The sequence below is a fragment of the Protopterus annectens genome, chromosome 13.part0 (genome assembly GCF_019279795.1).
Source record: "Protopterus annectens isolate FY-2018-M chromosome 13.part0, PAN1.0, whole genome shotgun sequence".
Lineage (NCBI taxonomy): Eukaryota > Metazoa > Chordata > Ceratodontiformes > Protopteridae > Protopterus > Protopterus annectens.
In genome coordinates, this window is record NC_056747.1 from 530652958 (window position 1) to 530678950 (window position 25993).

General features: G+C 37.2%; 1 protein-coding gene across 1 annotated transcript in view; it reads right to left on the minus strand.

The window, feature by feature from the left end:
• LOC122787440 (4-hydroxyphenylpyruvate dioxygenase-like) overlaps positions 1-25552 on the minus strand; it is a 705402-nt gene extending 679850 nt beyond the window's left edge. The window contains exon 1 of the mRNA XM_044054155.1: positions 25453-25552. Within this exon, the coding sequence (XP_043910090.1) occupies positions 25453-25455 (3 nt within the window). The 5' untranslated portion in view covers positions 25456-25552. The remainder of the gene's footprint in view (positions 1-25452) is intronic.
• Positions 25553-25993: the final 441 nt, after the last annotated feature.

Here is a 25993-nt window from a genome sequence, read left to right on the forward strand (position 1 = left end):
TCCTTCGGCGTCACCTAATATACCCGCCATGGATTCTGGACCCTCTACCAGATCGGATTACTTACCCCCAAGGATTGAGTCACCCAAATCTGTCCAGTCTCAAGCTGACAGCTTGGTTTCTCCACTTCCACTAGTTGCCAGGCAAGCTAATCTCTCCTCGCCTGTTTGAGACATAATTCTGGCCTCTCACAAACCATTCACCAGAAGACTATAGCAGGATAAACGGAGAAGGTTCTCCATCTGGTCCAAGGATAACATGCTAGACACGTATTTAGCTCCAGTAACTGCAGTGCTTCAATACTTGGCTAAGTTTTTGTGATAATAGAGCCTCTGCCTCTACTGTACAAGTACATCTAGCAGCAGTTTCCACAATGGTATAGATGGCACCCCTCTTATCTCTCTACACGTTTGCAAGGCTTTCCTCAAGGGGACCTCTCATATCAGGCCTCCTGTCAGACAGCCCATAGAACCATGGAACCTCACTCAAATCCTTCAGTCTTTGACTCAAAAAACTTTTGAACCTGCTGCGAAGTGTGACCTAAAGTTTTTGTCTTGGAAATGCTTGTTCTTGGTAGCCATCCCGTTTGCCAGAAGGGTCTCAGAGCTGCAGGCATTCTGTATCAAGAGGCCCTATGTGGTCTTTCATAAGGACAGAGTATCACTTCGGACGAATCCATCCTTTCTTCTCAAAGTTGTTTCTGAATTCTCCATAAATCAGACCATTGATCTACCAGTGTTCTTTCTAATTTTTGCCAATAGAGGAGAGTACTGCCTTCACTCTTTAGACGTACATAAACAACTGAGATTCTACCTAGATAGGAAGGACCAATATTATCCGTAAAGCGGAACAGCTTTTCATTTCTTTTTCTGGACCCAGAATAGGAGAGGCTGTTTCCAAGGTTACATTATCAAAATGGCTAAGGGACTGCATATGTTTCCTCTATTCCCTCAGTAACGAACCTATGGCAAAAGTTAAAGATCACTCCACTAGATCTATGGCAACATCTGTAGCTTTCCATTCCAGGGCTTCCATGGATGATATCTGCTCAGCAGCTACTTGGGCTAAACCTCATACCTTTATCAATTATTACAAATTGGATTTGGTTTCCAGAGGGAGAGCTGCCTTCGGCTCAGTGGTACTCAGGAATGTTCTTCCATAAGGGCCACCCATGGACCTTAAGGTAGCTTGGGATTCTGTCTCAGTGATGAATGGAAAGAAGATTAACAACATCAGATATAGAAGTTATGTCTTACCATAACGTTCCATCTGTGTTGTTCATCTTCTTTCATTCATCACTTCCCACTCTCTCTTCCCCCTTCAAAAGGCTGCTGGGGGATGCTTTGGGTCTAAGTGGTGCCCTAGGGTATTTGTGCAGAAGTGGCCTCGGCTTTACTTTTTCTCTAGCAAACTCGATCTGAGGTAACAGGGAAAAGGGCATTCTGGATAGAGACTTAGCTCGAGAGTGTTTTTGGCTGGCGCGAGCTTGGTAAAAAGGGCGACTTGGTTCCAAGGGCTCAGAACCGAACCCATCAGTGATGAATGAAAGAAAATGAACAACACAGATGGAATGTTATGGTAAGACACAACTTCTTTTTCTCCTAAGACTGGATGCTACTATACCTATCCAAATGAAGGCTTTCATGGGCAGCTGCTGCATTTTTAGCTAAATAAGTTTGTAATGGGTTGAGAAAGTCAAAACCAGCAGAACATATGCTTAGTAAGAGGATTTGTTAAAAGAAGGCTGGTAATAGTGAGGATGATGGTTCTGCTTTGATGTCTATATTTGGTGAATCAGCTGCCATCGAGGCCAAATAGGAAATGAGTGGAAAAGTGTAGAGAACATGTGATCAATTTATATGAAGTGAAAGCGAGTGAGGAAAAAAGTCACAAAAATAATAAATGTTGAAAAAGAGGAGGAAGATTGTGGTTTGTCAGCTTTCAGAAAGAATGTAGTACCTATGAATGTAGCACAGATTGTAAAGTAGGTGGATATGGAGGGGTTGTATTTACAAATGGGATATAGGAAAGGTAAGGACAGCATGTATGTCAGCCGATGGAAGTCAGTGAAAAAAATATGGAACACAGGAAAAAGAATGAGATGGGTGTGCAAAAGTAGTTTTATGGCCGATAGTGAAAGAAGGCTGTTGGAGGAGAATGAATCTAAGAGGAAGACATGTTGCAAAGTAAGGGTAAAGTGGAGAAGAGGGAGAGATGAAAGTGGAACTGCCATGAGGAAATGCAAACAGAAGGAAAAAATGAGAGAGACATAATGACATAGGAAGCATTAGGCAGGGGAAGGAAAGAGAGAAGGAAGGTTTAGGAAAAGTGGAAGAAAGATAGGGAAGAATAGAAGACAGATGACAAGTGTGAATGAGTAGGTGAGGAAAGTTTGGCAGGGGTGCAGAACAGTACTGGTGAGTATGGTATACACTTAAGACTACTGCAGTGGTGTCTCAGACTAGTGAGATGAAGGAGCTGATATTGTACATATCAGGTAGGAGTGTCAGTTGGCAAGGTTGACTAAAGAAAGTGGCAATAGGTTGGGAGCAAATACCTGGGAGTGTAGTGGAAAGGACCTGGCAGTTTTGTTTTTTGAAGTCGGGTTGGAAGGGAGTAGTTATTATGAAAAAGGATTACACTGTTCTGTGTAGCAATCTAACAAGTTGACTGAAGAAGAGAAGAGACAGGAACTGGAAAGGGGAAGGAAGGGAACAGGGAAGTGAATACAGCCAAAAGAAATGATAAATGTTTTGAACTTCATGAAAGGGTAAAGGAAAAGGGACAAAGAATAAGAGGGAAGAGATCATGGGATGGTATACTTTGGAAGGTGTGGGGGGTGAAGGGTAGTAATGAAATAGAAGAGAATGAAGATAAACAGTGGCAGGGGAAGGGAGAAAGGAAGAGAGGGGAGGGGAGTCACCTGAGGAAAGTAATAGGGGTAAAATTTGGTAGGCACACGAGTGACAGAAGTAGTAAGTAGTATGAAATTGATGTACTTAGAGAAGGTAATATACTGTATATAGAATGCACCAAATGTGTAACATTAGTGATGGTCAAGTTTTACAAGTTGTGTAATATGCAATCATTAAAGTATACCCAGGACAAAGCAAATTACTAATAATGGTGCTGGGTTTATAAAACAATAGTGTCTGTAACCTTGTTTTGCAATAAATAACAGGACAGTCATTTCTAATTAAAAAATCCATCCTGCTGACTCTTGCAAAATGCAGGAAAGTATAATAGTCTTGCTTCTTATATAACTATATAATATAATAGCAAAATACTAATGAGTATTCCAGCCTGCTGTTCTAATCTGCACTTCCAATGAAAACAGAAGAAAACAGATAGCACAGGGGCATCTAAAACATCATATCACATATCAAAATTTTTGTGGTCCAGCAATTCAGAGCTCTATTTTGGCAGATGAACTATTTCTTTTTTTTTTTTTTTTTTTTAATGCAAGAAACGTGGGAAGGAGGAGCTGCTTGTACCTTTAGGTAGTGTTTTGGTTGTATGACTCATAGATACTGTGCAATGGTATCTATTTGTCCTTCCACTATGTCTGTGCATGTGTGTACAACCGTCACACCATATATGCTATGCAGTGGCATCTTTTTGTCCTTCTATTAGGTCTGTGCATGTCTGCACATCCTTCTCATCAAATATACTGCACTGCAGTGTCTGTTTGTCTTTCTACTAGGCCTGTGCATGCGTACACAACATTAGTCCATATATGCTGTGTAGTGGTGTCCTTCCACTAGGTCTGTGTATGCATTCAGAACATTTGCAGTAAATATGTATATTTTATCATCCTAGCAGTAAGGAAATTAAATATAAAGAAGCAGCATAAGCTGTTCATTTATGAAATTGAACCAGAATGAAATCCTTGGACACCATGCACTAGCAAATAGAAATTTTATTGCTCAAACAAAATCAGCAAACGTGTTTTCATTAACACTTCATCTGGCTAAATAATTTCTCTAGCAAATCAGCCTTTTATGTCAGCATCAATAAAATTTAATGATGTCAAACAATACAATCATTTAGCAGTTAGCATCAATTAATACATATATGACAATCCAAAATAGCAGGTACTGCAAACCAAAGTCAGAAAGTAGCATAAAAAAACTTTGAATGTGTTAGCACTTTCACGGCAATCCAAGCCACTTCATCAGACACAGAATACAGACAGTACTTCAATTTTAAAAAAGGAACATCCAATACAAATGCAGCCTCAATCATGCAATTAATACACGAGCTCTAGCTTTTAAAGCTACATCATATAAAAAAGAACATGACATAAAATACATATGGAAAATACATATATTATTTGTCTAAATTAATTGTGCTTATAAAACAAGTGTATACATGCAAAATAAATAGTAAAGAATACATAATATGTGTGCTAACAAAATAATACATATACATATCTATATGTTGATATATATATATATATATATATATATATATATATTTAATAGAATGCCTTACTTATCTAAAAATTATGTTCTTTAAAATTGGTTTGATACAGATCCTGCCATTTAAGCCCTTTCCTGAATTGCCCTTCATTCTAATAATCTATTTTAATTCCAGATTTTCAACCCTGTTTTGTATATCACTGCCCCGGGCATCTTCATAAATTACTTGTAAGACCTTAAACTTGAGTGTATGTTCCATGCCACATATAGATACATGTTTAACTATAGCATTACTATGTGCTGAATTTTTAATACTATAGATATGCTCACAAATCCTATCTCTCAACCTATGGTCTGTCTTCCCAATATAAAAACTTTGACAGACCTGGCATACAGCTAAATAAACTATATGTTTGGTGTCACAGTTAGCTGTAGCTTGTATTCTTATAACTCGCCCTATATTGGGATGCATAAATTCATCTGTAGAGTCTATGTACCTACACCAATTACATTTATTACAAGGGAACGTACCCGGCTGAGCCCTAGGCTTATTATGTGGTATAGTTGGTGGATAACAAAGCATCCGCTTTAAATTCTTTTATTATTTTTTACTATTGAGACCACTTTCTTGTCACCAGCCACTATCGACCAATTTCTCATTATGACTTCCTCAATTTGATGTATATTACTAGAATACATCATAGGCATTCTTAAATGTCCATCCCTTCTCTTTTTATCTTGTTGGGTAGGCTATGGACCTGCTGAGTACTAGGGTTTACCCCCTTTATTACGTTTACGAGATGTAATGTGTATTGCTTTATCAATATCATGTGTGCTATATCCTCTCTGCTTAAACATGTCATGTAAAATATCAATTTCTCTGGCAAAATCTGAATCATTAATGTTCAGTCTGGATGCCCGTAAGCCTTGATTACTAACTGTAATACTTCATACTTCACATAATCAGTGTGCCACACAATCACAGCCCTTAAGGCAAAATAACATACCCAACACACTAGTAATAGGTGACTCTATAGTCAGGGACACTGATGTCCCACTAACTAGGCTGGACAAGGAGAAGGTTACAGTTAGCTGCCTGTCGGGCGCCAGGATCCACCACATAACACAAGCACTCAGGTCACTCCAGAACAAGTACAAATACGACTCTGTCATTGTCCATGTTGGAGTAAATGATCTGAGACGTACCTCCCTGGACTACATGAAAAGAGACATGGAAGAGCTCTCTGATCACGTAGCCCAGGCCGGTATGACCCTGACCCTGAGTAGCATCCTGCCCTCACCAAGAATGATGCCACAGTATAAAGAAAAATTTATCAATTTCAACAATTGGCTAAGTTTCTGGTGTCATTCAAAGGGGATCCAGTATCTGTCCACCTGGGATGACATGCTCGATAAGCCACGTTGCTTCGCAAGAGATGGCTTGCACCTGTCACCCTTAGGCTGGCCAAGGCTTTTGCTGCCCCCATAGTGCCTTTTTTAGGCAAGGCTCAAAAGACAAACCCACCACCGTAAATAGTACAAGTAACCAAAAAGTGAGGGTAATGCTACTCAACGCCGGAAGTCTAAACCTCAAAATGCATGCACTCAAGGCACTCCTCAGTATGGAGAACATCGATATCTGTGCAGTAACATAAACCTGGCTTAAGGCTCCAGAGAGCACCCCAGCACTACCAGGCTATAACTCATACACAAAAGGTGGGGGTGTATCCATATTCATCAAGGATACCCACACCTCCAGGTTAGTGGCACAGCACAATGCCTCAGAGATCATCCATGTGCAACTAACAACGGGCAAAACTGCAATTCAAATTGTAGCTTGCTACAGATCACCCACATTGACCCAGGACCCCCATTCCGCATTTCTGGAGACACTGGAAAATATGAAGGTCCTACCAAATGCCCTAATATTGGGTGATTTCAATTACCCAAACATTAACTGAGAGAACTACTCAAGTACTAACTCCCTTGCCCAACTCTTCCTAGAATTTATAAACTCGAACGCCCTGGATCAACTGGTCAACACCCTCACCAGAGGTGACAACATATTGGACCTGGTCATCACCAACATGTGCGACCGGTGTTCTACACTGGAGGTCAAACCCTTGCTGGTTAGATCAGACCATAGACTAATCACTCTGGATATCCACATTCCGCCCCCACCCCCAATCAAGGAAACCACTGTGAAAAACTTTTCAAAAGCAAACTTCACGTTACTTAAGACCGAGGTGGAAAGTTTCACAACCCCCATGCTAAAGGACAACACTGTCCAAGCTGCTGAATCCCTTACAAAGGCACTCTATGAGCACCAGCAAGAATGCATGGATCGTGCTATCCCAAGCAAAACCAAGACTCACTCCTCCAAGAAAAGGAAACCAGTCTGGTGGACCCCTGCCATAAACAAGCTATACAATAGAAGGAAGAAACTAGTGCAGAAAAGAGTAAAATACCAAGAAGGAAAGACATCCTTGATCAGTATCAACAAGAAACTACGATTCCTCATAAAATCATCCAAGGCTAGCTTTGAAAGAAAAATTGCCAAGGACTCCAAAGATAACCACAAAGCGTTCTTTAGCTATGTCAAGAACCTAAGTGGAAACTCTCAGATCTGCTCTGTGTTAGTGCAGAATGGCACAAAATACACTGAACCGACTGATATTGCCAACATTCTGGCAGACAGGTTTAGTGCAAACTTCATCCCCCTCTCAACCCCTAAAGGGCCCATAACCATACCAGAAGAATGTAGTGCCCCGGCAATCACTAACACACAGGTTAAAACAGACTTATCCAAAACCAAAAATACAGCTTCAGTGGGACCAGATGGTGTCCCAAGCTGTGTCTTACATGAGCTCCAAAATGACCTAACCCCTCACCTAAACACACTGTTCAAACTCAGCCTCTCTACAGGCTACGTACCCATAGAGTGGCACACAGCAACAGTTATCCCGCTCCACAAAGGTGGAGCCACAACGGACCCCGTGAACTATCGCCCCATAAGCCTGACTAGCCTGGTCTGCAATGCTATGGAGTGCATCATCATGGAATTCATTAACAGAGACATTGGGAACCTTCAAACATTGGACCCTACCCAGTTTGGCTTTGTTAAGGGCAGATCATGCCTCCTAATCCTGGAGGACTTCTTTGAGACAGTTATCAAGGCTTTAGATGAGGGAAAGGAGGTCCACACAGCCTACCTAGACCTCACAAAGGCTTTTGACACCATTCCCCATTCTGGTATTATAGACAAGCTCACCAGCCTGAACATAAACCCCTATGTCACGAGGTTGGTTGCCAATTGGCTCACGGATAGAACCCACACAGTGAGAGTTGCAGGCTCTAGGTCCAACTCTAAACCAGTTACAAGTGGTGTCCCCCAGAACTCAGTCCTGGGACCCCTCCTGTTCAGTATATACTTCTCAGAGGTACAGGCAAGCACAGGAGGACTATGGCTGACCAAGTTCACAGACGTCTGCAAACTGGGGGCCATAATGACTCTCCAGCTGATACAGACATCCTCCGGAAGGGTTTCACTGAGACGGATACCTGGTGTCAAAATCATGGCCTCAAGCTAAATGCCAAAAAGTGCATAGTCATCCCCTTTGGAAAAAACAAAGTACCCGTGAACTACCACATACGTGGTAGTCCCCTAAATACAGAAAATGTAATAAGGGATCTGGGGACCCAAGTAGATAGTAATCTCTCCTTTGATAATCATATTGCCAAGGTAGTTAGAAAATCCTTCTATGTGGCTCGCCTAATCACAAAAGGGTTCACATCTAGAAAAAAAGAAGTTATAGTGCCCCTCTACTCATCACTCATCAGACCTATCATAGTGTACAACACCCCATTTGGGATGTACCTTACAAGACACCTGCAACAGCTGGAAAGACCACAGAAGTACCTCACCAAGAGAATTACTGGCCTCAAACATATGCCCTATGCAGCCCAACTGAAGAAACTCCAGCTGTACTCGGTTGCATACTGCTTACTCAGAGGTGATCTCTGCTTGACATACAAGGCCATGTCCAACCCAGAATTGACAGACATGCTCCACCTAAAAAAAAAAAATCCCCAAGAGCCACACCCTCTAGGGATCTAAACCTCACCACAACGATAAATAGGACGTGCCGGAGGGATAGATTCCTGTCCCAGAGACTCCCCATGCTTTGGAACAGGATTCCAATCTACATTAGGCAGAGCCCCTCACTAACACTCTTCAAGAGAAACCTTGACAAGTGGATGAGAAACAGAAAATTTACCCTGGGGATCACTGCAGTGGCTCTGCTGGAAGAGGCACAGGGAACTAATGGCTCTGCTGGACCGAGGCACAGGGAGCTAATCTAAGGGGGCAGCGAAAGCCAACACATTCTGTCTAGGCTTATAGATGCTCTTGGGCAGATAGCCTAGTACTTACCAATGAACCTGTGAACCTATGAACTATATTGCAATGGATGTGTGGAGGTTGCATACTCTGCCTGTGAAGATAATTATTCCTATGGCAGTCCTTTCTATATGTTTTAATAGACACAGATTGTTGAACAGTCTTAAAAACTGCCACATCTAGAAAATTTATTAGAGCCCTGGAATAATTCAATGTAAATTTAAGAAAGGGAGTAATAGAATCCAAATATTCATGAAACTTCAAAAGGATGTCTTCATCCCCATCCCACAACAAAAAAAGGTCGTCTACGAACCTTGGTTTAATACACATAATATGATTACAAAAATAAAAAGAATGAATAGGTTAATCAATTAATGTCTCAAGCTTCTACTTTTTTAAATCTGTAAAAGGCTGATTTACTAGAGATATTGTTTAGCCTAATGAAGTGTTAACAAAATCATGTTTGCTGTTTTTATTTGATCAATAAAATCTCTATTAGCTGGTTTATGCTTAGCTGTCAAACATCCCAAATTTCCCAGGAGCACCTGTTTTTAAGCTTAAATAAGCCTTACTCCCCGTCTGACCAATTTGGGTACTTGTGCACCTGAGATTTACGGTAGAGTGACCTCTGTTCTGGCTGTAGTTGTCTCAGTTCTATGCAGGAAAAAAATAATTTAATCCTAATATTAAGGGTAGGGTTATCATTTTATACATCTATACTAGGACATTTCTTCATTTTGTAGGGGAAAAACACAGTCAACCAATGCAAAGCATTTGTTTTTAGTTTATTACAAAAAAAAAACATGTTTGAAGAGTTTATTTCTGTTTTATATAAGCTTTGCCATTTAGTGCTGTGAAATTACTGGGCAGTTGTATAAATTATGACTATATATAAGCACAACATTTGAATAATAAAATGTTCATTAACAATATAGAGGAATTCCTCATTTTCTTTCTCAAACTGCGCTAAAATGATGCCCTGTCTGTATATAATTGAACTTGTGTGAGCATGCCCATTAATGTATTTATTTGAATATGCATATATTATGTTAATTAGACATCCCTGATTGTTCCTGATTCACCTGGAGGTTGACCAGTATAGGTGCATGGTGTCCAAGGACTTCATTCTAGTTTTTTTGGTCTTTATGCTTTGATCTTTTGGAATTTGTTTTGGTTGCTTTCAATTTGTTTTCATTTATGAATTGTTCAGGTATATCTTGCTTAGGCATTACAGACTCAAGCAGTTCAGATTGGTGCTGAGAGTGTTTTCCCCTAGAAAGGAGCATTATCTACTGAAGAAGTTGTGGAAGGGGACCTGAGAGAGAGGTCTGTCCGAGGCATGACCAAGTTACTTAAAACTGTTTTTGGGACTGGGATATGGGCTAGTCTAGATACAAGCATTTGATTAACATATAGTAATTTTTAATGCTTAACTTTGATTGTGGTACCTAAGGGAACTGCTGTCCTTCCAAACAACATGATACTAATTGATTGACTGTGGAAGCAAATAGTTGTGCATTTAATTTATCAGGAATGGACTTTACAGATTCAGAAAATGCAGTACTGAATCGGGGTTTGAAGTTCATTCCAACTGTGATACCCAGACTGTATTTGTTAAAAATTGATGTTTTCAGATTTATTAGAAAATTGCACTTTTTGTGCCATTTTTCTAAATATGTTAATAATGAAAGGAGTGTGGGTTTTGAAGATGGAGATATTTTGTTTAATGATAGTGACTCAATTGAGTTCTTTTCTTGTGAGTCATTTTTGGAAGTGCAAGAGGGTGAAAATGCTTATTGTTTATTGCATACAGAGAATATTGAAACTAAAAGTGATTATATTCTTCCCTTTATTAATGAAACAGTAAAACAGTTTACCAGCATGGTTAATTTTTCAGTGGGAGAAGCTTTTACAAATAAATTTAGTAGAAAACGGCAGAATGGAAATATCAAGTATAATTTAACAAAGAACGAATGAGAAGCCCTTAAAAAGATGAGAAATAGGAAAGATGTGTTTTTTAAACCATTGGATAAGGGAAATAAACTGGTCATAATGAATGCTTCACAATATTATAAGATGTGTATGGATAATCTTGCCAATAAGGAAGTATATAGGGAAATAACATGGAAGGATTATGAGACAGCAGTAAGAGCATTTATTGAACTAATACAGAGAGGCTATAGGTTGGGTTATTTAAAAAAAAAAAAAGGATGTGGAGAGGAAGTTTGTAACAGAAGGATGTACTATGGCAAGATTTTATTGTATTCCAAAGATACATAAGAGTAAGACAGAGCCTCCAGGTCGACCTATAGTCTCTGCATGTAACTACTTCCTTCATAAAATAGGTATTGTGCTGCATGAGCAGCTATTGCCAAAAGTGGAAACGTCTTCATATGTTAAAGACACTTTTGATTTTCTTGACAAAGTGGAAAGGATACAGTGGAGTGGATTGTAATAGATGTAAAAAAAATATACACAAATATTTCACATGAATTAGGTATTGAAGCACTAAAGTTCCATTTAGGTGATACCCCATTCTCTCATTACCCAATTGATTTGGTTTATTTTTGCCTTAAGAATATTTTTTTTGAATTTACTGGCATTCTGCAGCATGCGCTCCTATGTATGTAAATTTATTCATGGGACTTTTTGAAGTGCAACATTTAAACAAAATGGATTTTTTCAAGAAATATGTAGCAGAATATTATCGTTACATAGACAATTTAATATTTCTATGTGGGGGGGGGGTCTGGAGTTACCAGATATATGGTATTGGTTTTGATGATTTACAATGTGGGGAAAATGTAACGTTTTTAAATGTAAATCTTGCTGTTGAAAGGGGTAATATATTTACTTCTGTTCATCGTAAGTTTGAAAATGTAAATAATTTTTTTGGATGTATCTACTTGTCATCCACCCCTTTGATAAATTCACTCCCTTACAATGAGTTGTTATGTATCCATAGATTAACAAGTGATAGGAATAAAATTATGGAGTAAGTATCAGCAACTTGTTACAAGTTTAGGAATAGGGGCTATAGTGTTGAATCTATACAATTAGCAAAATATAGATTATTACAAGGCTATCAACACAATGCAGTAAAACAATATAATGGTAAACCAGATAGGAATAAGAGTAATAATTTAGTGAAAAAATATTTTTTGTGACTACATATAGTATTTTTTCAGAAGAATTATTAAAATAATTATGTCTTATTGGAAGTTTTTATTACAAGATCAGTTGCTGGGAGAACTTTTGCCTCAAAGACCTATGGTGTCATATAGATGGGTCAAAAGTATTAAAGACATGCTGGTTCATGCCCATTTTCATTTTCCCATAGAAAGTTTAAGAAAACCTATTAATGAATTGGGTTTTAAAGCTTGTGGACATTGTACCATATGTAGCCATATAGTTCATACTTTTGAGTGTATTAATGGACAGAGGTATTTTTTGTGAGATATTTATAATTGTAACACAGAAGGAGTTATATATGTACTTAAATGTGATTTATTTTACATAAGAGAAACTAAATGAAGTTTTCTTGTGAGATGTTTAAAACATTTCAGAAAAATGAAAAAGTGGAAAGTCCATTATGACTACATTTTAAAATGCATCACACTAGTGATGGTAAAAATCTAAAAGGCACCATTATAGAAAAAGTTAATGTCCAAGGAGTTTGTATAAAAACTCAACTGCAACAGAAAGAAGCTTTGTTTATTTTAAAGTTTGGTACCCTGTGCCCTAAGGGGTTAAACAAGGAGCTCAATTGGAAGTGGATGCAGTAATTGATTGTTCAAATTATTTTAATTAATGTTTTTGGTGTATAAAGGTGGGGATGATGGGTAAGTGACTTTATAAAAAGTAAAAAAATGGCTCAGGGTGCAGAAAGGTGTAGAACAACAGGACCAACTGAAAAAAGAGAAACTGCACCAAACTTGCACAACCACAATGTTTATTGGCAAAGAAATAAAAGGTAAAATAACATTAGCGCTTTCACGACTGCTCCTGTCATTTCATCAGACAAACTAAACATCTGTCCATCCAGTTTATATCACATCAGCTATCAGCTGATAGGAATCAGATGTTTCAATTATATAATTAAGGCAAGCTAATACTCATAGCCGGTTTTAGGCACCAGCGAACCCTGCGGTCACTGGCGGCCCCCTGATCCTGGGGGGCCTCCAACCACAGCAAGTTATCTAATCTTGATATTTTGTAATGTCTGTTAAACCAACAAAAGCTAGTGCAGCACTCTTATATGCTTAGTAAACCAGGTAAGTAATTTATTTTATTTTACATTTGTTGACTGGGAAAGCCCAACTGGACAACATATCCATTTTCAGCAGAGGCCTGGGGAGAAATGCACCAGTAAAACGTCCATCAACAAGCAGATATGACAGTGGTATTTACATAGAAATAAGGCTGAAAAATATTAGAAACTATCAGACAGTTCATAGTACAAGGTAATAATAACTCTTATTTATATCTCCTTCAAAATTCAAAGATATTTAGTTATAGTAACAGTGGTTTGTCAAGTGACAGGCTTCACAATTCCATTAAATATTTTACCACTGACATAATGCCCCTGGTTTAGTTAAACCATGCTGGTGGACATCCTCTACATTAAAACTAACAACATAGTCAGCTTTAGGTATATGCAGTACCAGTGGCTTTAGTAGCCACTTAATCATCCCTGACTGTGTAGGGGCCCCACAAAAGCTGCTTTTGGCTGTGGAAAAATGAGGGAAAAAATGTATTTTTGATTACATTCTTTACCTGAACAGGACTGTGATATGACGCTTTTAGGATAAAGCTGATAATGAACATGAGCAAGGTAAGCACTAGAGAGACCAGTAGGCTCAGAGTGACTGATCTCAGGGCACACCATGGATTTTAAGAAGAGCTAATGTTTCTGATCTTCAGGGGTGGTTTCTCTTTCAGGGAGTTTAATAAATACTGGCAAAACATCCAATACTATAACTCTCAACATATTTGCTGAAGAATTCTTTTCAGTGCCAAAATAATAATAGAATGAAGGCTCAAAATGAGGAACACATTTTAAACTTCACTCTAATTCACTTAAAAAGTTATTAGAATAACACGTTTTTCATCAGCAAACATTTTTTTGGACAATAAGAAGTATACAGCTATGATGTCTGGATTTATTGACTGTAATTTTGAATGAGTTACATACCAGCAAATAAAAGGTTTTTATGAAGGACAGAGCAAAATTATAAGGCAAAATCAGGGAATATCTGTGAAATCAGGGACAGTGACAGGTATTCATTTACTCCTCAATGAGGTAAATAAAAGTGACTTACCTCTGCTGTTTGGCAACTGCTAAATAGCAGTCACTGATCTGGGATGGCAATGCCAGTGTTGCACAATACATTATTTGCTGAAATAAGTATAAATCTAGTATTGCTGTGACTTATGCGTGTGTGTGTGTGTGTGTGTGTGTGTGTGTGTGTGTGTGTGTGTGTGTAAAATATCACGGATTTTTATCAGTGCACACATCCAATAATGCCAGGACACACACATGAGTAAAACACATCAGTAAAAACTGCAGCTTAGAAATAATTATATTTCAAAAGTCAGGCACAGCATATATCACAAGACATGCAAACACTTAGACCTCCTAGGAATCTGGTAACCCCAACTTCCCAGACTGTATAAATGGATAGAGAGGGGCTCTCTTCTTCATCCTTGACTGCATAGGGGCCCCACAAAAGCTGTTTCTGGTTGGGGAAAATGAGGAGAAAAAAATGCCTTAATTTTCTGATTATGCCTTTAACCTGAACAGAGTTGTGATATGACCCTGTTATGATAAAACTGATAATGGTCTCTGCTGTCAACTGCACCCATTCTAAAATAGGTTATGTGGAGGGATGGGGATTGTGTGATCATTGTTTCCTTAACATTTCTCATAGAACTCAGAGAAGTACAAAGAAAGCTACTTTAGCTCCTGTTGGGGCAGTGTACTGTCTAGGAGCAACAAAGTAGAATACATTACTGCAAACATTATTTTTTTTTTCACTTTTCTCACAATCAGACATCAGGCTTGTATACAGGTAGCTGCCTTTGGGCATTGGGGTGAGGACTCAGGAGGCATGCTATCTATCTATATATATATATATATATATATATATATATATAATGTATGTATGTGAGCAGTCACTTGAAATACAAGACTGTGACCATTTGAGTCTCTGCTTTCATTCCAATCTAATACCAGAAAGATGCACAGGCAGTGACTATTTTTTAGGGGGGGATTAAGGAGGCAGGCAGTATTCCCAGATAGGATCTGAATATCCTTATAACAATTGGCGTTTTAGTTTTATTGTGAGCTACTATTTTGTCAGCTTTGAATATTAAGCCTTGGGCACAGCTTATGTCTTCATTGAAAGAAAAAAATAAGACAAATTATTTTACTTGCACAATTTTTATTTAGGCCACTGTTGGATTAAAAGGTTCGGAAATGCTCTAAAATACATTCTAGAGCACCTATCACCCTTATGGCTTCTCGGGGTCCCAACTTGAGTTATTTCCTAAATGGTTATTAATGTGCTGTTTTGGTCAGTATAGGTATGTTGAAAGGATGCAAGGGAAAACTTAAGCTGAACCGCACCAATGAATTTCTTTCTTTAATCATAATTTCTGTTCAGGCCATTATTGGATGAAAAAGTTGAGTAAAATGAAAAAAAATACCTTAGAAAGCACCTCCGAGCATATATAAAGTTATGGCTTCTTGAAAAAGCTGAATAGAAAGGTAAAATGTGAGAAACAGAATAAAAATATAACTTGCATGGTGTGGGAAACCCAAGATAGGGAGAAACAGAGGGGAGCATACAGAATGTGTGTGTGGTTTTTGGAGGGGCTGAAACAGTAGGCAGTGTCTAGGATCCCATTTCACATAAGTCTGGCCCAGCACATAGCGTTGTTGTAATGTATCATTGTTACATCTAAACGCCAGTAACTGTGAATGTCACTTTGTGAGATGAGCCAATATAGCGCTGTATATAGGCATTGTAGCTACAGATCTGCCTGTGTATACTACTCCTAAAAGTTTGCAGCAAGAGCTAAAAGGATGGATGAGGGGTGGTAGTAACAGGGTGATACTTAGACTGGAAGTGTCCAGGGGGCCCCCAACTTGACATTTGCTGGGGGCCCCCAAAATGCTAGCACCGGCCCTATAAGTAAAAATGCTATAGTAGAATATATATAAAAAGTTATCTAAAAGCAGTCCATAAATGTGCATGAATAGAAGTATATATGAGAAGCATCTCTAAAATACATATGTAAGAAAACTTATATACAAAATGTCTATAAAAAATGTATATATATAAAGAATATATTACATAAAAACATATATGCAGGGAGGCCTCACATTAGAAAAATCTCTTAAAAACATACTGCTATATAAAAGTGACCTCATAAAAAATTCATAAAAAAGCATATTAGAGCATAAAAAACTTCATAAAATGCTCATATAAGACTCATAAAAATACATATTACAGCATAGAGAGAGTATATAAAAAACATATATATATATATATATATATATATATATATATGTATGAGAAATGCATATTATGCATACATAAATAACTGTAAAAATACTTAACACCTAAGACTGCGAGACTTCAAAAAAGGTTTTAAAGATGTTGTACTATTAAGACCAGGATATCTCGCGGCATTCAAAGAGAGGATCCATTTTTGTTTAATGCTTTCAGTTAAATTTTCTATGTCACTTCCTTGTTGCTAGTTCATGTTCTTTGTGATAGAATCAAGTACGCAATCCTATGGTCATGCTTAGCACTAGTATTCAGCCTAGCTTTTTTACTTGCTGCATAATTTAGTGTATTTTAATTGAGCTAGCAGTAATAATTAGCAGTATGAAGTGTTTTGCAAGTAAACAGAAATACTTTTGACTTGGAAGGGTTCTGGATATGCAGCCTGTTTTTTTTTCTGGTAGGTCGGATTCCTGTCAGAACTTCTCTGTGGCATGTTTTTCAGGGACTTTGAGGAAGGCAGAGTGACACAGCAGTGTTAAGTCATATGCATATTGAAAATGTTGTGTATCTGTAGCATTTCCACATCTTGTTTGCATTTAAAAAATGAATGAATGGGTTCAAATATACAGCCTTGGATGCATTTTGGCAGTTAGAGGAGAGGATTAAGGCTATTATGATTTGTTAACAAGCTGTTTCCTTTAGCCCAAAGTATAGGGTTTGGGTCTTTCCACCTCAATTTACCGTCTGTGTGATACTAAGCAAGTCACTTAATCAGACAGTGTTTACCCAGATAACAAATGTATATTGACATTCAGTAGAGTTGAGCTAGAGTTAATAGAAAACCAGTGCAATGTTTCTGTTCTGCTTAAGTAATCTGTAAACTATATAATGAATATTGTCCATAGGCCTTTTCCTGCATATCTGAAAAAAGTAGCAATTCTTGGAAGTCAGATACAGTTGCAAAAAATGTGTAGCAAAGTATTACTACATGATATGGGAGACAAGAAGAGCTGGGTGTGAAGAAAAAAGATTTAACTTGGCGTGTATAAACTTAAAAAAAGACATGTGGAACTGAGGAGGAAGAACAGGATAGAAAGAGGAGAATATGGATAGCAGCTGGAAGGGAAATGATTCAAGACATGTTTAAGGAAATACTATTTCTTAGATAAGGTGGTAGTGTCTTCAGACACATTATTAGAGGTAGAAGCAAAGTGTAGGTAAATCCAAGGTTCAGAAGCAGATGGAACTTCCCATCAGATCAGTTCAATTGTATAGAGATTAACATCAATTTGTTTGTTTGTGTCTTTCGGCTTTTCCCGGTTAGGGGTCGCCACAGCAGAACTCCGGTCCGCTAGTGATCGGCAGTTGATTTTTACGTACTGGCTTGCCAGACCTGACGCACAACCTTCAACGAAGGTGCGCTCATTCACGCATGTCTCCCCGCAGAGGGCGCTCTAGCCAAGAATCAAACCAGACAGCGTTTTACTGTGAGGCGACAATGCTACCGCAGCACCACCACCGCGTAGGCAAATTCTCAGCACTATAGGCCTTCTTCCTTTAGCACCATTGTATATTTGTTTTTACAGGCCACTGCACCACACTTGGACATTAATGTTACTGATATACTGGTGATCAGAGTAAAATCCATTGATATTACTAGATACATTATAACCCTGAAAAAAAAGCAGTCCTGTCAAGCAATATAGTATTAGTTTGAATAAAATCAGCTACTGATGATTTTGTAACAGCATAGATCAGAAAAACAATAATGACTTTTCATTTCGTGTCTTTTTCTACCCCTATGGGGTTGGACTTTTTTTTTGTGCATGAAGACTTTTTTTAATAGACCTGTTATCTTAAGAGAGCTGAATTTGGTTAATAATTATTCAAGGTTATTTCTTTTAGCCATGTGAGCTGCCTGACATATGAGTACCCAGCTGTGATACTGTTAATGTACTCTGAGCCGCCAAAGTACTGACTGTGTATGGTTACATGTAGCAGTTTTTGAATAACTTGCAACACATGCAGGTCATTAAATGCTTATAACAAATAATATGAGCCAAAGTAGTTCCAAGCAGAACATTATATTCACTCAAGTGTATTAAAGCTGCAATATTGTTTATGTATTGCATACTTTCCTTAACTGCATGTTGTTTGTTAAAGGCATCAACTAATGTTATAGGTAAAGTACAAAGTATGACCTATGTTTAATGTTTATTCTGCATTCCCAAATGGGTTTCATAGTATTAAATCATTATGATTTTCCATCATTCCATAGCCTGACTTTAACATATTCAAATAGCTGTCTGTCTCTGGTTACTTAGTGCAGGAGTTCTCATGACTCCTTTAGCTCAATCCCCGTGGAATATTTCAGGAAACAACATATAAATGTTTCAGTCTAGATCATAGGTGAAAATGTCCTTGGTTAACAAATTAATTAAGAAATAGTTTACAACACATGATATATTTAATGACTACAGATCCCAAAAGGAGCATATAGTATATGAAAGTAAAATAAATGCACGTTGGAATAATTATAGTAAAAAAGAAACTGTTATACTATTACAGTGCAGTAATATTTTGTTTATTTGTGATTATCAATAAAGTTAATGCATGTGATGGGCCAACATTTAAAACAGTTCATAATGGGGAGGGAATGCTGCTCTAAGCTTGTGAAAGGTCTACTAACATAGATGATTCCAAAAGAAGACTTGCACAGCTCTTCAGTTGAAATGAAGAAGTACACAAACCTTCAAGATCCGCCCTAGGTGTACACTTGATTTCAAAGGAATCAGTAATATCATTGCCTTAAACTCATGTGCAGATATAAATCAACAGAGCAAACTTGAAATGCTTGGCATACTCTTTCAGTGGTTCTTCTTCTAAATGTATGTTTTAGCATCCACAGCATTAAAAGCATGTGGATTGTACATGAAAGCTATTGCAAAATTGTGTAGTTAAAAACCACAAATAATGTGAGACAGGATGTAACTGAGTCCTGGTACACACCCCTTTAGTTGAGGGTGTACAACAGAAAAAAATAGATTAACTATTTTGAAGTGGGAAAGAAGAATTCCTGTGGTGTATTATATAGTGCAAATATTTAACACTAACCTTTTGCTGGCCCTCAAAATAAATGTATTTTTGTCAGTCTACAGTCTCCTCACTATACCCATATTTAGTATAATACCACAATAGTTTCCCCTGCATCGAACAGAAAATTCCCAGACACACACTAGAAATGCAGAAATATTGAGACATTCTGCAAATGCTTTAGGGATTACCACAGAGCAGATTAAACCAATGGCACCCCATGCTAATTATATATACTAGCTACAAAATCACACAATCTGTATGGATAGAAAATATTCCCGACTCTGGGATTGGCAGGTCACGCAGACCTGTCACCCACATCTCTGTGTCGACTAAATGGTGCTCGCCTACTGGTTGTCGTTGCACGTACTGTTTGATCCAGTGCTTGGCACACAAGGAATAAAAAAAATTAATTTTTATCATCCAGCGCTACATTTTATTTGTACAGACTATCTGACTAGACAATTGTTAATTCAACTGTGCATGTAGTGATACACTATTTGATTAAACTGAAATCTGCTTACATGATTTTTAATAAAACTGAATGGCTTGACTATGTTTGCCAACTTCTTCTATTGGCAAATAAATGAGAGTTCTACCATTTTCAAATTAGCTCTGCTAGCTATAATTCTATATATACGAAAAGCACTGGGAGATTGTGACAGACTGCACTTCAAATCATAATTCCGATGTTGTTGCTTCTCGATAATAATACAATAATGAGAAACAGCAAAACATTTTATTTTTATATAGGACCACTGTCATTTTTTTTTTATTTGTCCCATCAGATCAGTGCCATACCATAATGCTTTCCATTAGGATATGTCACAATGCATGTATAAAAAAAACTGGAAAACAACATGCAATAACATGACAAAATCACAGTAGTTATGGGTAGGGTTGAAATCTCAAACAGTCAAGTTGCAGCTTCTCAACATTAAAATGAGTTGCACTAGCCTGTAAGTCAAAGTAAATATTCAATAAGTTTGCTGATCTCTTATTTTTAAAGAATATCTAAAAAAAAAACAATGTATGTGGCTCATAACATTTGCTAAGTTCAGTGTTTTAAGAATTTGCATATGCAGAAGTAGTTCTAGCACTGTGATGCCCCTAGTTACTCAACAGCAGAGAAAAATAATACATTTACAACATAGTGGATTATGATCATATCCAAGTGAAAAAGCTGAGCCAAACCACCACGGCTGTAGCAAACGCAACTTTATTACAAAAAAGTACTGGAAATGAATAAGCGCTTTCACGATCACACTGACCGCTTCATCAGATCGCTGTTACTAACTTTTTCATCTTATTTAACCACATCCTCATCCAATAAGCAGCTCAACTTAATTAAAATACAATTAACCAATCAATAGCATTACTAGCTTCTTTTAAAACCTTCAGAATATCCACACTCTATGTGACAGAAAACTTGTTACATAGAAATGTAGAATAACATAAATGTTTTATTTAAAAATACAAAGAAGAATATGATGCTTTCTCCTGCTATATTTAATGTCTAAGTGCCCTTGTTTTGAGGAAGGGTTTTAATGAGACAGCTTTGTTGATCCCTGGTGGTTTATCAGCATTCAGCCTCATAATCCACCTTTGATCAGCTGCTTCAGTCCTTTTTCTTATGTCCCATCCTTTAACCTTTTCTTCAAGAATATCTAGTACAAGGAATTTAAATTTGTGTTGTGCCCCTTCTGTTTCCACGTTTGGCCAAGGCACTCGTTTCCTTCTTGTTATTTATATCCCTGACATGTTCTAGTATGCGATCCTTTAACATTCTGTTAGTCTTCCCTATGTAAAAAACTTTGCAGACTTTGCAGAAACTAAAATATACTATATTTCTGGTTCTGCAGTCTGCATAACATTTTGCTTGAATCTCAAAATGCAGTTGTGGGTGTGTAAAGGTGGTGCAAGAATGTATATATTAGCAGGCTGTACATTTCCTGCATATATAAGTGCCCCTCGTCTCTGTGAGATGTTCTTCATTCCAATCCCTTGTGTTTTATAGCATAATTGACGTTTGAGTGATTTTTTTTGTTCTTAAAAGAAAAGCTGGGTATGTCATCTATCACTCCCTCTAGTTCTTCCACTGCTTTCAGGATGTTCCAATTCCTTTTGAAGACTTCACAGAAAATGTTAACATCACTAGCGAAAGAAATAGGGAATCTAAGTTTATTATTTTCAGTGCTATTCATCTTTATTCCTGAGTCTTCCTGTAGTGAAAAGTATGCTTTCCCTTTCTTACCTCTTTCTTTAAGTAGATCCACTACACACACATCAAATTCATGCTTGGAATACCCCCTCTCTATAAACTCTTCCCCAAGGGTTTGCAGAGCTGCTGTCAGCTGTGTGTCACTATTGTTTAATCTCATCGTTCTTAGAATCTGTCCCCTTATAACATTCTTACCAATATGTTTTGGGTGCATAGTGTTTTTATGAAGCAAATCATTTCTCCTAGTTGGTTTCCTATAGAAGCCGGTTTCCAGTCTATTAATCTCAAGACTTCTTAACAAGCACAGTTAAAAATTCAATTTCTTCTAATGAACACTTACAAGTAAACTTCAGGAATGTTGTATGTAAATATTCTAAGAACATATCTAAATCTTGCATGGAGCCCCCCCAAAGAAAAAATATATCATCAACAAAATGGGTATAGCATAATAAGTGTTTGCTGTATTCATTATTTCGTAAAAATTATGTATACTCCTATTCAGCTAATGCAAGATTGGCATAGCTATTGGCACATGCCGTGCCCATAGCTACGCCTATCTTCTGAAGGTAATAGTCATCCCTGAAAACAAATATATTATTCTTCAGGATAATTTCCAGCAAATTACAGATCAAATTCACTTTTTCATTGGTGAATAGCTGTTTAGTGTTCAATAAATTCCTAATGTTCTTGATATCCCAATGATTCAGAATGACAGTAAATAGAGATGTTATGTCTAGAGTCACAAAACAATATTCACCATTAACCGCCATAACCTTATTGTACAATAAAACGTCTTGGAATCCTTTACCACATTATCACAGGTTTCAAGCACCAGATGTAAACATTTTTCTATGTAAATGGATAATGGTTCTGTTGGCCACCCTTTGCTTGAGACTATAGGTCTCATGGGTGGGTTCTCTGCGTCCTTATGTACTTTAGGTAATCCATATATTACCGGACAAAGTAACAAGAAGGAAACGAGTGCCTTGGCCAAACATGTGGAAACAGGAGGGGCACAACACACATTTAAATTCCTTGTACTAGAGATTCCTGAAGAAGGGGTTAGAGGAGGGGACATAAGAAATAGGACTGAACCACAGAGCAAAGGTGGATTATGAGGCTGAATGCTGATAAACCACCAGGGATCAACAAAGCTGTCTCATTAAAACCCTTCCTCAAAACAAGGGCACTTAGACATTAAATATAGCAGGAGAAAGCATCATATTCTTTGTATTTTTAAATAAAACATTTATGTTATTTTATATTTCTATGTAACAAGTTTTCTGTCACATAGAGTGTGGATATTCTGAAGATTTTAAAAAACTTAGTAATGCTATTGATTGGTTAATTGTATTTTAATTACATTGAGCTGCTTATTGGATGAGTATGGTGTTAAATAAGATGAAAAAGTTAGTAACAGCAGTCTGATGAAGCGGTCAGTGTGATTGTGACAGTGCTTACTCATTTCCAGTACTTTTTGTAATAAAGTTGTGTTTGCTACAGCCGTGGTGGTTTGGCTCAGCTTTTTCACTTGGATATTTTGTTATATAGCTATGAGCCGTATCCTTTGCCTGGGACTACAGTTTTGTTTTTATCTGCATGGATTATGATCATAACCCATTTATTATGTGTTCGAGACATGGATAGCAAAAAAAAAATTCATCTCAAGAGCAAAGCTTGAGAGGTAATCTTGGTATCCATGCCTAGAACACATAATTGAAAGTTGTGATTAGAGACCCAATCATAATTCTTTGTAGTCCATGGAGCTTTATCTGCTCAATGTACTACTAGTTACAGTGAAATGAAAACAAAGCTAAGTGTTTTGCCAGCTTTCAAAAGCCATAAAACACAGTCACTTAGCAAGTACTGTCAGAAAGGTAGTATAACACTCCCTTACATTTGCACTCACTTTGCCATGCCTCTACACTCTCCATGTTTTTGAAGAATGTCCAGAATTTTTTGGATTTGTCTGTTCCTCATAAAGTCCATGGTTTTCAGACAAATCACGAAGGATTAAAGCCAAGGAATAGTGGCATATATTTGAATTTCAGAGACAATGCAGACAAACACACATCCTGTTATTGTAGCTACTTTCTAAGTTTGTAAGAGATGGGACAAAGAGCAGACAGAACCAATTGTTTTATTCTGCCACTGTCTTTTGCTTGTCAGTACTGGCAGATTTTATAGTGTAGCACTAGACCCAACCTTAATAAATTAAGCACTGAGCGCTTAATGTTTGTTAAGATCAGGTCTTGTGCCACTGTAACGCTTAACTGATTTGTCTTTTTCCAAATATCGGAGTGTAATCACCTCCCTCCATGCACTGTAATGAAATTAACAGCTACTAAAACTCTACATAAAAATCTAATCATTCAGAAGTACAAGGGTACTATGACTGTTAGCTAGATCCTAGTCAGGGCAGAAACATCCAAATCAGTTATTCATTTATTTATTATTTGCTAAGTGTGTAAATGAACTGGCCCAAGGATTCTTTTCACCATGACCCAAGCCAGAAGGGCAGAGGCAAACATACAAGACATTCAACTATATTATAAGTGTCAGAGCATAGTAATTGTCACACAAGTGTATAGCAGATATGTGAAAGCTACAAATATAACAGCTATCCTTAAAGCAGTTTACAATATGATGATCAAAAGAATAGTATATACAATATTAAAATTCAATAGCCAGTATTTATGTATGAGCATATTTACTGTTAAACTAGCAGAAGTTGTGCAATATCCAATAGTTATGTTTGAACATTTTTGCAGTGAAACCAGCAGTAAATGCATAACAAATCCAGCAAGATTCCACAAATTCAGTTAAACGATAACTATTGACCCTGTAAAGATGACAGGGTGACAAGCAATTGGATGCAGTGAATGGGTTTATTATCATGACAAGTGGTCAAGTATGGAACATATAAAATCTTGCCTAAAGGTTTTTCACATGAAAGATATGCAGTATGTAGTCTGCACTACTTTATAAAATTGTGGTCTTTAATGAAACTCCCTTTATTCTCAGATAAATTTGAGTTTTTTTTTTTCCTTAATGATTATTACTTCATTTGTCTGTCTAATGTTCTCCAGAATATTTTCCAGCTTGCTTTAGCAATTTTTGTAAATGCCATTGTAGTTAAAGGTGGCCTCACTAATTACAGGGCCTCTATATATCTTTGGGAATATGGTTGTTCTTTTGTTTAGAGTATACTTTATAGCAATTGACAACACCCTTTCTAAAATATCCCGAATGCTTTCAGAAAGCATGCAGATATTTGTTAGTAACATTCCAGTACAATAGCCACAGTAAAGTGTAATTTTTAAGAGGGTTCACATCGTAATGACAGTTTCATGCACATAATAGTACTATTAGGGTACTCAAAAGTGAAACAGAACACCTTAGGTTTGATTTCCTCAACATTTCTCAGTGTGCATGATCATTAGAAAAAAAGTTTTTTTTTTTTTTTTTTTTTTCGCTTTTTGCATTTTTGCTTTGTCCCACGAAAAAGGCAAGCTATCTGTTATGGGCTATTTAAAATTTGCCTTAATTACATGACATTATTATAAATGACTGTGTTTGTTTCTTGTTGTCATACTGGTTCACTTATCCAGTTCAAAACTAAATAAATTAAAGACTTTTAGGACATCTCAGGCAATGTGATGATTTAATAATTAAAAAAATATATTCAGATAATTTTTATCACAACTCCATAAAAATAAACAAAAAATAAAGTTAATAAAATATGTTTAGTAATTACATGCAGTTCACATGACAGAAATCATTTTTATAAGCTTTTTGATACTCACCATAATGAGAACCAGGTAATGTAACAGAGGATTTCAGATTTTCAGTGTGGTCAACAGAGCGTGTAGCTTACATATGCTGACTGTCGTGAGAGTGGAAACTTATCCTCAAAAGAAAAAGTATGATTGGATGTTAACAGAACACACCTCTCACGCCCTCTCTTAGTTCTGATGTTTGCTAGTATTAATTTAACCATTCTTTAGAGGGAGTTAGAGGGTGACTAGGGTTAAAGTCCTTTTACTGAAATTTTACCTGTCACCACTGTCAATGCTAGAAGTTTCTCCGGGCTGGTTTGAATACCATAAATCAAAAGTTTAGCAATGGGCAGCCCTATCTAGAGCTATTCCAAATAGGATTCTCCTTGGGCTGTATTCCTATTTTTTTAATTCTTTTGATAAGTGCTTTATTTCATTGGGCAGTATCCAGTCTCACGGTATCATCTAAAGCATAGGCTTTTAGTTTAATATATGGTGTGGCCCTTCTGAAATACCAGCCACTTCAGTCTTATGAGGACATTCAGAATCATATTCAAAGTTTTAAGGT